The sequence below is a fragment of the Culex pipiens genome, unplaced genomic scaffold (genome assembly GCF_016801865.2).
Source record: "Culex pipiens pallens isolate TS unplaced genomic scaffold, TS_CPP_V2 Cpp_Un0042, whole genome shotgun sequence".
Taxonomy (NCBI): domain Eukaryota; kingdom Metazoa; phylum Arthropoda; class Insecta; order Diptera; family Culicidae; genus Culex; species Culex pipiens.
Window position 1 is genome coordinate 15770 of NW_026292859.1, and position 12981 is coordinate 28750.

General features: G+C 43.6%; 1 protein-coding gene across 1 annotated transcript; it reads right to left on the reverse strand.

The window, feature by feature from the left end:
* Positions 1-3319: 3319 nt before the first annotated feature.
* Positions 3320-4652, reverse strand: LOC120431173 (uncharacterized). The gene is made up of 2 exons (XM_039596308.2): positions 4579-4652; positions 3320-4506 (listed from the first exon to the last, which is right to left on the reverse strand). Exons 1-2 carry the CDS (start codon positions 4596-4598, stop codon positions 3399-3401), a joined length of 1128 nt encoding a protein of 375 aa, XP_039452242.2. The 5' UTR covers positions 4599-4652; the 3' UTR covers positions 3320-3398.
* Between the last annotated feature and the right edge of the window lie 8329 nt (positions 4653-12981).

Below are 12981 nucleotides of genomic sequence, written 5' to 3' on the forward strand. Positions count from 1 at the left end.
GGAATACATGGCCCTGGCGGAAGCAGTCCGAGAGGTCGTGTGGCTACGGCGTCTGCTGGCAGAGCTCGGCGAGAAGCAGCAAACACCAACAACAATCTTCGAAGACAACAAGAGCTGCCTGGACTTTGTCGCGCTGGAGCGGCAGAATCGCAGATCGAAGCATATCGACACAAAGTTCCACTACATCAAGGACGCTGCTACTTCTGTTCAAATTATCCTGCGCTACTGCGCCACCACCGACATGCTGGCGGACATCATGACCAAACCGCTTGGAGCTGTTCAAGTTTCGAAGTTCGTCGGGATGCTGGGACTCAAGGCTGGAGGATCTGGCCACCGCTAGACATCGAGGAGGAGTGTTGGCCGTACGGTGCGAAGCCCACTGGGCAGACGCGCTGTCAAGCGTTGGCAGCAGTTGCTGTCACCTGCGAGTGACGTTTATTGACATTACACATTTCCGTTTTTACACTCGATCATTCGCACATTAGACTTTGTAAAACCTAGACGCTAAATACATAAAGGTAAAACTGTGATTCATCGGGCTACCTACGTTGGAGTCAGCCAAAACACAGTTTCAGTGCTCCGTCGAATTTTCGAATTTTTCACGCCGCGGGTGAAGCGTTTCATCGCGAACTTGCCGCCCGGAGATGCCCAAGCGTGGCGCTAGGCATGGCAACTCGAGTGCTGCACCGGGGACCTCGCGGAACCCGTCTCCTGGCCGGATTACTAAAAACAATCCGGCCAATAGTCAAATCAATCCTTCCACCGCGGCGACAGCGTTGGAAGGCATTGACAAAACAAAGTTGCATCCACACTATCGCAGCCCGTACCAGCTACGTGTGAAGACAGCTAAGGCAGGCCGGCAGGCCTCCGGCGTCCCCTCCGTCACCCCCGTCCCCACACGCAACGAGTTCGAGCCGCTGAGTGGTGATGATGAGGACAATGAAGACGACTGCATCACCAGCAGTAGTGACGACGACGACGACGATCCAGCACGCGGGTCGAAGAAAACTGCCAACAGCAAAACTGCGGCGAAGGGAAGAAGACCTCCGCCGATATTTATCGTCGACACAATAGCAGATCATGTGGACGAGCTATTGGAGGGTCAAACCTACTGTTTAAAGATCGGGAAGAGGAATGTGCAGGTGATCACGTTGGAAAGGGCTAATTATGATAAAGTGTTGATGGTCCTCAAAACACACAACGTGAAATTTTTCACATTTGACCCGGCTGAAACAGTTCCGACCAAAATAGTCTTGCAAGGCTATATGGATCGGCCAGTAGAACAACTGGCTGAACACCTTGCCGATGCTAAAGTTCACCCCCGGGACATCAAGGTGCTCTCAAGAACGACCACGGTCACGGGTACCCACGTGCTGTACCTACTCTACTTCGACCGTGGTACCGTTAAGCTTCAGGACCTCCGACGGACAAAGACGCTGGATGGATTCTGGGTAACTTGGCGGTACTTTTCCAAGAACTCGACGGACGCAGCACAATGTCACCGTTGCCAAAAATTCGGCCACGGCTCAAGAAACTGCAACCTCCCGCCGCGCTGCGTTAAGTGCGGTGAAATGCATTTCACGGAGAAGTGCAAACTTCCCCAGAAAGCAAAGCTGAGTGAAAGCGACGCTCAGCAGCAACGGTCTCGTGTCAAGTGCGCGAACTGCGATGGTAACCATACTGCAAACCTCCGTGGCTGTGCCGCGAGAAAGGCCTACCTCGAGGAGCAGGCCAAGAAGAAGAAGAAGCTTCCAGCGACCCGGCCACCTCCGAGATCAAGACCAACCGTCCCCAGAAAGCAAAGCTGAGTGAAAGCGACGCTCAGCAGCAACGGTCTCGTGTCAAGTGCGCGAACTGCGATGGTAACCATACTGCAAACCTCCGTGGCTGTGCCGCGAGAAAGGCCTACCTCGAGGAGCAGGCCAAGAAGAAGAAGAAGCTTCCAGCGACCCGGCCACCTCCGAGATTAAGACCAACCGTTCCTGCAGCTGGACAAGGCGCGGCTGACCGGAATACTCCAGCGTTTCCTCCCGGCTGGGGAGGTTCTTACGCAAGCGTGACCGCGGCGAGCGGTACGGTTCCGGAACAAGCAGCGGTGTCCGGAGATGATCTCTTTACCCTGCCTGAGTTTTTCGCTCTTGCTGGGGAGATGTTAACCCGTTTCAGGGCAGAACAGTTCATGGCTCTGGGAGAGCTAATGATTAAATTCGTGTACAATGGATAAGCTGCCGTGTGCAGCGCTGCTCTCGACGTCGAAAGACAATATCATTCTGTGATCTAGTTTTAAGTTTTCCTCCAACTATCCCCTTTCTTTAGCAATTCTGTAGGTTTTTTTGCTAGAAATTTTTCCTACTTTTGATTAGCCCTTTAGATTAACAAATTGTGTCCATGGACAAACATTATCAAAATATAGCTGAAAGGACCTCCAAATCTTTATCAGGTTTAATTGTAACAAATTGTGAACTGATTATTTACTGAATAAAAACTAAATTGAATTGAATAAAACTGTGATTCCCCGATTATTCTTTTACTCACGCGACTATTCCACTGCTGATCCGCTGCCAACAGTTCCAAGGGGACCATAGTTGATCCATCGAAAAAATGTTGTCTTGTCAAAAAAAAATTTGCATTAAAATGAAAAAAAGTGATCACAAATGGTTTTTAATCGTGTTTTTAACCGTTGTACATAAAAATAAACATAGGGCTTTAGTACCCAATTTATGAGCGATTTGATACACTGAAAACCCAACCATGGTAGTTGCTACCATATTGTAGGGTTAAATTGAGAACACGCACCGACGTATTTTTGCTAAAAACAATCCGTGCTTGGATTGACTGATTAACGCAGTCAGTTTTACTATGTCGAGAGCGGTATGGTAATTTTATTGTCGCTCTGGCACTAAATCGAACCAAGCGATTTCCACTCTCGCCGCACCTTTTCTCTCCGCCTTTTTTCTGTCAAACTCAATTTGGTATTTCTCGATCAGTGTGTAAGCCAAGTTTGTTGTGATTCTTTCATCTTGTTCTGATTGTCAAACTTTTTTTTTTGTTTATTCAATGAAAAATTGAACAAATTACTATTATTACTTGCAGAAATGGTTAAAAAAGATTTGCAGCGCCACCATCGGCAGAACGAACCGATTTTTCATGAAATTCTCGATGCAATCAATCGATTTCGAACTTATTTGTGCCTCAAACTGTTCGAGCACTGCGGGTACTTTGCTGGAGGTTCATTTTTGCCAGAAAAAGGATTGGGACAAGACTCGAAGAAATTTGGGCTAGATTTATATCGTAAGCAGTGGAGGAATAAAAGTACTGATTAAATATTGACTTTCTACGAAATTGTTTATTTCATGAATGTAAGAAAACATAAATGTGATAAAATCACTTCAAAATGGTTAAATGTGGTCGATATCGATGCTATCTGTAACCTCGGAAGCCAACTGTTGGCTTAACTCGCTCTCCTCGGGTTGCACAGCCGATTCCATCGCAGAAAGTATATCAATGCTTGCGTTCGATTCCGCTTCCATGATCTCCACCTTCCTGATTGCTCCTTGAATGATGTTAAATGCTGTGTGAAGCTCCTCCTTGACCTCCCGGATTTGCTTCGACCATCGATAATTGTCCGTATTCCCCACGACCATTCCTCGATGGACTGAATCTAGGCGAGCTGCCTCGGACACTCCTACCCACCGGAAGTACTTCGATATGTTGATGGGGGGATGTTGCGCCTCCTTCAAAGCTTCTTGCTCGTGGGCAGAGGCAGCGTAAATAGTGGTCGCCCACAGCAGCCAGGAGCTGGAATGACCTTCGAGGTGCGGATTTTGCTCTCTCAACTCTTTTGCCAAAGCAGCTTCCTCCCTCATAGAGTTGGCTCCAGCCCGATCAGGATTCTTGGGATTGATTAAGTATTTGAGAACATCCCCATACTGACCCTTGGTCTCAACTTCCTTGGAGTAAGCGTACACAAACACCTTAACAATCTGATTACACCACTTTTGCAACTTTTTTGGGGTTAGATTCGTCGTGGCATACGATTTATGGGCGGTTACGTCATACACGATGAGGAACTTTTCTGCGGATTCTTTTCCGGGGATTTCATCAGGAGCCCATTTCGGGATTCCGTTTTCAAACATGACTTCCCGTTTGATGAGGCTTTTTCCTGACTCCCACATATTTGCTACCACCTCCTGCACAGAATCGCCACTGATCTGCGCCGAGAAGTTTTCCTTTGGCCTCAATTGACTTCGGTACAATCTCAGACAAAAACTGCATTCCAGTGAAAACAACTTTTCGCACTTTCCGTCGCTTTCCCGGGGGGATGGAGAAGGTCCAGCCTCGTCGTCCGTAAACGGATCGTAATCAATCCCGCCAGCTTCCGGATCAGATTCTTCAAGTCCTTCGGGATTGGCTTCTTCCGGCTGATCCTCTTTCAGATACTCTTCTTCGGTGTAGCTTTCCTCGGACCTTTCATCTTCCTCCACTTGTCTGCCGTGGTCATTTTCACTGTAAAGTTTGATGAATGTCAAAAATATGTATTACTCATCTATTTTTTTTATGAAAAAAGTGAAAACTTACAATTTTTCTTGAGAAAACATGACGCGAATCACTTTGTTTTTTTTTTCTGACGTTTCTCGTGGCGGCTCGCGTTCAACACAACATGCACTCAGAATTAGGGTTAGATAAGTTTGCGAAGTCATGACTTCGGAAGTGTCAGATAAGTCGCCGCGATAATTCGGTTTATTTCCGAAATCACAATATTTCCGAAATCACAATAACCCTCCAATACCGAGATAATGATAATGATTTCGTAATTGCTACCATGCAATTTTGTGGAAGTATGGTACATTTTACCATATTTGCGTTTACTTTTACCAAAAAGCCACAGTTAATTTAATAAGCAGCATTTTTAGCAAATGTTCTTAAAATTACCATGGTCGGGCTTTCAGTGTAGCAGTTGTGTTTTGGAAACACGTAATTCGAGATGATCTTGAGATTGGAGTACATTACCCAGAAATTGTGATGATTCTAATGTATTTTTGTTTGTATTTTGAAAAGAGTTTTGTTTAGCATGAGATATGTAGTTGCAACGGTGAGCGATACATGATATGTTGAGCTTGACCTAGCAGAAATTCACTGTATGACTGAAAATGAGCACAAGAGAAAGCATAGAAAGGAGTATATGAAGACGAGCATAAAATGGGGTCACATTCTATCAGGGTGATAGAATCCCAACTAAGAATTCCGGAATTACAAGAGTTTTTTTGTCTTATTGTTTGTTAGTCTAGATGTCTAGTTGTGTTTGAATATAATTTGTTTTGATTCATCACCATGTTGTATTGTCATTCTGATCAAATGCAGTACGCTAGGAGAGAGAAATAAACGGATTTGATGAAGGAACGAGGGTTTGATCGTTCGTGCTAAATTTCAAATAATTTTTGATATTCAGTTTTACAAAATATAAATTATCGTTGATTGTCAGTGTAATTCTGCACAGACGGATTAGCACTGATCAAGGAAACAAGAATGGAATTTCCGCTGATGAGTAGAGAATAATCACGTGAGTTTTCGTTATGCTGACAATTTATGATTTGAATAAAAGAATATTATCCAACAGAAACACAGAATAATAGAAATTTTCACATAAAACTGAATTTCTGCACAAAAGTACGAGAACACACAAGAACCATGTTTACTTTAGCAGCGATCGATCGAGTCTGATTTCATTTTTGTCAGCTACAGTCCGTAACACAGAACGAGAGAGAAATGAGTTAAATTCTTCCACTCAATTTGCATGTTGAGATCACTGGATGAGAAGAGAGTCATTAGTTGATGAAGAGAGTAAAGACGTTTAATAAATATCAAATTCTTGTGCAAGGTTGACAAGGTTATATTTTTGGTTATTTTAATGTCGTTATAATTACTCTTTTAAGAGCAACCTTACCAGCGTGAGTATTAGGCAGGTTTTAAGGTTTTGTAACGCGTGTTAGTAACTTTGCTCCCACACCGGTCGTTGCCAAATGCGTTGCTAAACTAAAACGTAACGCCCCGGTTGGGAGCGAGTTACCAAATCTAGCAACGCAGCTAAAACTTTGAACTGTCAAAGTTCGTACCAAGCAGACGTAGCTTCTGTGTTTGTTTATGTTTTTTCGTTTTTCGTCGGTGGTTCCGGGTTGCAAATTCCGTCGCGAAATAGTGTTGTGGATTTAACAAAAGTTTTGGCTAGTGTAATTTGGAACGAAGATTTTTTCCCGGGGGCAGTTTTGTACGGGAAGCCTGAGATTAACCCCGGTCCGGATTTGATCCGACATTGCTCGCGCTACTGCTGCAGTTGTTCCGGAACCGGTCGCAGTGGATTCAACAGCGTGTTCCCATCCTGCAGGACACCTCCGTGATTTGCGCCTGGACGGAACGCCGGAATAGGGCACGTAGGCCGACGAGAACATCTGGTGGCATCGCAAACAGCGAGGTACAGGCCGCAAAGTTAGAGTTTGCTCCGACTGAAGCAGATTCGCGATGGATTCGAATGCCATCTTGGACACGAAACGTAAGTTTGTTTACTTTTTCCTCCATGTTTGGGAGCCAGTAGGAGAACCGGTAAAAAACGAGTGTAATTGAGTCGGATGAAAAGGCGACCCTTCCGAAAGAGGAAGGAAGAAATTTGGACCAGAAATTTAGGTTATTTAAACGGAACAAAATTTTGTTTGCGTATCCGAAAAATCGTCAAAGAAGAATCGTTTCTCTGTACCAAACCTGTGCATCGTGCTGAAAAATGAAATCATTTCCGGATGGTCGTCTCAATCAGAAGAAATCCCCGACGAAGGAACTGACCGTGCATATGTTCCAGCTGGAATCGCAAGCGTTTGACGAATGGGAGAATTGCGGGATGAGGAACGGTGAGCGAATTTGCGAAAGGTAAGTCCAAAACCCGGGTGCACTTTAATTACAAAGTTGTTTTCAAAAATAAACCATTCACTAATTGTTAATGGTTCATTTTTCAGAGGAGGTGTAGGGTAGTGTTACCGTTCTAGCACTTCGCCCTATAAGCCTAAGCAGAACTAGCTTTGCGTTTGATTTGTCCGTTAGTGAATTTAGTCTTTATTTGTTATATTTGTATAAATTGTTAGGTTAGGCATGCGCTTTGTTTCTTGTTAAGATTTGTCATATTATGTTTCTTGTTTTATATAATTATTTAGTAACTCAAATTAGTTAACTAAACCCCACTACCGAGTGACAAAACGGACACTTTAAACTACACAATCGAGGAATAAAAAGTGAGAGTGTGTGCGTACAACATGGTGTTAAAATTTTCAAATTGCCATGATAATCTTCACAGAAAGTTTAACTCCATGTTGCACACACTCTCACTTTTAATTTCTCGATACACTTTACACAATATGCTGCAAGGGCACAGGCGAAATTGAGGTTCAGTGGATCAAGATCGAGCTAGAGAAGGTCGAGAGAACGCTGAGAGGATCGGGGCTGAGTCAAGGTCTAGGTTAAAACGATCTTTCCCAATTGGACCGCGGACGCACACAGAAGCCAACAAAAGTGAGATCGCGAGTTGTCGTTTAAGTACGAGAATTGTGTTCGACTCCGTGTCGATGCAAGTGATATTGTCCAAATAACCGAGTGGGAAAGAGAACGAACCAAACCCCTATTTGTTCAACTATGGAGTCAGGTATGGAGTTGGTTGACCCAAAATCCTTAAACCACGTGCGAACAAGATTACTCCCTCGAGTACCCGGTTATGACTCTCCCCATGCCTTACCTGATCCTCTACAGGACCCGTTGGTTTCACCTTGAAACACCTGCGAAGATACCCGCCCAGCATTCGAGGTCGTAGTGTCTCCATTTGGAAGCTACCATGGGCTGAAGAGAGACCACCAGCAAGGATACCACGTGCACACGTGGCCGCCAGTACAAGCATCCAGCAGATGTCGATCGCCCCACGATCGTGGCATAATCTACGAGGTCGAGGTCGTACGCACTATGGTACATTGGGTGGCCAAGTTTCAAAAAAGTGACCTTCTCCAAATATTGTTTGGTATTTTTTTCTCGAAAGTAAACATTCTAACTAAGAAAAATCCAAATTTTCAAAGCTCTAAGTTTGTTCATTACGGAGATACGCAAGCTGAAAGTCAAAAAATGGAGTAAAAATCTAGTGTTTTTTTTTGTAAAAAAGGCTGATTGTTTAATTTTAACATAGCTCAGCCATTTTAAATATTTTATTAGGACAATTATACATCGTTGGAAAGGTAATAAGAAAAGCTTTGAAACTATTAATAGATAAAATGTTGTTTCCAAACCAAAAACTGAAGTTTTCATCGAATAACTGGAGCGTTTTTTTGACAAAACTTATTTTTTTGTGTTTGTTAATCGAGTACTTTTTTTGCTAACCGATGCTAAACATGAAACTAAGATCACTTGAAAGATTGGATCATAATCTAACATTGCTGAAATTTCCAGCCTGCGATTTTTTGCGTTTTCGGAGATATGCCATTTTGAACATTTACGTTTTATCAAAATTTGCTGCAATCTACATATGCGCCCGTTTATTTCACTTGCTTTGCTACCTACTTCGTGGGCATCGTCGATTCAAAAATCGATTTTCTGTTGCCTACATTTAAAATTGAGTACCTTAGAAAAAAAAGGGAGGGGTTGTGTCCTTAAAGTGGGGATGTATTAGCTTATCCATAATTTAATAATATAAACTTGCAATACAATATATAGGTACGCAATTTTGTTGCACTTGCAAATGTATGAAAATACTATTTATTATAAACAATCAACTATTGAAAAACATGAAAACTCATAAAAATCTACGTATATCATTTCAATACCATACAATTACCCAAATTTGTATGAAAAAACATTTAAAAAGCAAAAAAAAAATTTGGCCGCCTGTTTGTATGGAGTTGGCCCATAGTGGTACGCACCGTTCCATTCTACGACAAACGGTGGCCTTCCAAGCACGGATCAGCAACAGCCAGCAGGATTCCACGTGCCGCGTGGACCCCTGTGATAGTACCACAGGTACCCCCCCCCCCCCCTTCTTACGTCCTCGTGTAGCTCTGAGCGAGCACCAGGAGCCCAGCAGTAGCAGCAGCCGGCCGGCCAACACACATCAACACTAACACCACACAGCGTAAGTGAAATAAATATTAGGGAAACAAGATTAAAAGAGTTTTTATTAAGCGTAGTGAACACGTTGGTCCCGAAGTAGATCCCGTTGCCGACCCTGAGTGCAAAAAGAGGCCCTGAAGAGCCCACCCTTAAGGCCGTGGCTATTTGACCAGCCGAGAGGAAGACTTTCTGGTAACCCTCAGTTGCCAGCCAGTAACAAACGTACGCCTAGAAAATATCATCCAGCAGTTCCAGTGCGTCGAACTGTTCCATTTCCTGGCCGAACCAGGCCAACCCATCGGCGCTCTGCCGCAACATCTACACTCGAATCGTGCCAGACTCGATCCGTGACCTGATTTCGCAGCGGCGGTTATTTGAGGAATTGGAGCCGGAAGAGAGATTTAAAAGTCTACGTTTGGGATTACTCGTCACATTTCTAACAATCTGTTTTTATTTTAAGCTCGAGGAAACCGTCATGCCGAGCCTGTCTGGCGTTTCGTTAATCCGGATAGCTGTCCGTGGCGACACTTCCCAACACCTTCGTGCCAATCCGCCTTACTTGCTGTAGCGCGGTTCTTCCGACCGATGGAGGTCGATCTGGTGCTGGTCGACCAAGCGGAAACTCGGATGGAAACCCCCGGTCGACTGTTCCGTCAGGAAATATTTGATGCACTGGAATTGAACGGCCGGAGGACACAAGGCAGCAGCATTTTTTCCCGACTCTGCTAATAGAAAGTGGTTTTCCGATGACTGGAGTAACGAAGATTCATTGTTAAACGGTTGTAGTTAAATTGAATTAAACATAATTTAACGTCTTACTGATTATTTCCTTTAGAAAGGGAATATTAATCAAAACAGATGTTTTTATTGCTTTAACATGAAAATCAAACTAAATAAATGTAATGTTTTCAATGTAAACAGTTTGATATAGTTTAATTTTCATGTTAAAGCAATAAAAGCATCTGTTTTGATTAATATTTTCTCAAAAAAAATGATTACGTAAAATGCTCATTGAACAGAGCCATCTAGCGGCAAAAACATTGAACAGAGTCATCTAGTGGCGAAACGCGGTACTGCTCAATAGTAGAGACCCTAAATAGGGAGACTGGTCTAAGCTGGCTAAAACGATCTGGCAACGTATGTTTTGAGCTTGGCAACACTGATAAGTTTTGCTGGTCGTAAAGGCAAATGCTCGTTTGGATACGTCAAACTCGTGTCTGTTTGGGTACGTCAAATTCACTTCGACCAGTCTCCCTATTAAGGATCTCTACTCAATAGCGGCCATGTACGGTGGCGCCGCCAGTGTTGAATAGAGAAAACAGCTAAAAGCTGTGCGTTGCCACACGCACACAATCAAAACGAACTGTCAAATTCCATTCAAAGCGAAATGAACATCGGATGGTCAAAGCGCTTTGAGCATCGAATGTGCATGATCGTTTATGACCATTCGATGTTCAAAATTTCGATACCAATGGTCAAAGAATTCGCATTGGTTGTTTTGCGTGTACCTGAGAAATTTCAAGTGTTTGCTTTTGAAAATTTCTCGAAATGTCCATGCCCAAGGAATGGTTGATTTCTTTCATGTCCTTCATTTGGAATAGCCTTCCAAGTTGATTTTTAATCCAATTGATGTTGGACTCCTTCTCTCCGATGATGAGTATGTCATCCACATACAGTACCATTCCAAGTTGTTTTGTGCTTGATCGGTACACACAGTAATCACTTTTCAGTTGGGTGAACCCAAGTTTCTTCACTTCGTCGTCGAATTTCTTGTTCCATGCTCTGCTGGCTTGTTTTAATCCGTACAAACTCTTCTGCAGGCGCACAATCTGTGATCTGCTCAATTCATCATTTGGAAGCTTTATAAAAATGGTTTCATTGAGGTCACCATTTAGAAAGGCTGTTTTCACTTGGTTTTCACATCCATTTGATGAATGAGCCAGCCAAATTTGTTCGCTAGGGCAAAAATTGTGCGAACACTTTCCATCCTTACAACTGGTGCAAACGTTTCTAATGGTACGTTCGTTTGATGGCTAGTTCCACACTGAGTGCCGCACTCAGAGCTGTCAAAGTGTTAGTTTGAAGAAACTTGCGCTAGTTCCGCACTAGTTTTGCCGCCATCTTGGAACTGAAACTCTAGTGCCGCACTCGATATTTTTTCAATTTCATGCGAGTTCCACGCACACTCAGTGCCACACCGGCTCTTCAAACAAACGTACCATAAGTAGTCGAATCCAGGGCGTTGTGAGCATCCCTTGGCTACCAGCCTGGCTTTATACCTTCCGTCGTCCTTCACGGTGAAAACCCATTTCGAGTTGATCGATTTTCTTCCCTCTGGAACCGAGTTAACCGCTACCCAGGTATTGTTTGCTTTCATCGATCCGAGCTCATCATTGATGGCTTCTTTCCAACTATCCCAATCATCTCGCAACTTCAGTTCTGAAATTGTTTGGGGAATTTCTTCAAAATTTGATGGAGCAAGTACTGTTAAATTTCTCGTCGTCTTTTTAGTTCTCTTTGATCGACGTAAAGTCGGTTGACCCCAACCTCCCCTTCTTTTGTGATTTTATCATCCATTGATTCCAAAGATTCTACTTGCGCTTCTTCATTAAAATCCTCCTCTGGTGCTGTCTCGATGTCATCAAGATTATCATCAGCGTCGTCGTATTCGCTGACGTCATTACCGTCGTCGTCGTCGTCGGTGAGGCTCGGGTCGGCTTTTGGCGTTGTTTCATCACGCACAGAAATTATGTAAGTTTGAATCAACAAACAAGTTACTTAACACCAGCAATCATGTTTTATTAAGGCAACAAACCATATTTACTAATTTGATAAACATATTTTACCGACGCTACCATGATTTTTATTGGTTTAACAAACTGGTTTGCCATTTGAGCGTTTCTTTTTTCAAGCGTGTAGTAAAATTTTACAGTGTACTTGTGAAAACTTTTCGCTGCTCAGATCAATATGGCGGGCGAAAGCGACTTCAAAGAAGTTGTGGATTAATTCGTGTTTGAAACGCTGAGTCAACCGGTTTAATCGGTTGAGCCGTGCCCGACCGGTTTGTGTCATATTCGCCAGAAATCATGGCAGAATTCTGGGGCAAATCTGGGGGAAATTCTGCTAGATGGCTGGCGCAAGCCCCCAGACGAACGCCAGAAATGCGTCCGCCATTTCCGAACGGGAAGCGGATATGCGCCCCAATGATTAACTTAACAAAAACTACTTAATTACTATACATTAAAATAAAAACTACATATTTCTAAAAAAAGACAAAAACCTAACCTTGAGGGCGTCACGGGACAAACCAAAGTCAAAGATAGACGAGACACGATTAAAAACTCGGAGGATACCGGAGAAGGCGCCATAAATACATTAGTTAGTACGATGGAAGGGAAGCTGAATCAAGTTAGTGTCGCGTAGGGGTCGCATGGGGGCGTGAAGGTTGATACGTTGCAGGATAGCGGGACAATCTAATCTTGAAGCTAATGAATCAGCAACCACAAGGGCTCTCGCGACATTCCTGCAAACTTCGAGGGTGTCCAGATGATCTAATCTAATCTAATCTAACACAAACGTAGCCAGTCCGATGAAAGCATGCTGGAAAGTCTTGTGATTAGATTACGCCGCAAGCACTTTTCTTGTCAATATTAATAATTGCAGTACATCCGAGAACACCCGAAAATGTATTACAAAAATTAAAGCGGCCAGCCCTACTACGTTGTGTTTACCGCAGAGAGGATTCTGAGAACGGATCACATTTCAGAGAATCTACAGGGGAGGAAGGATGCGTGGACATACCGTACCAAACGCTCCGATTTATGATTGCATGTTGTGTATGGTGTGTCTAGTGTG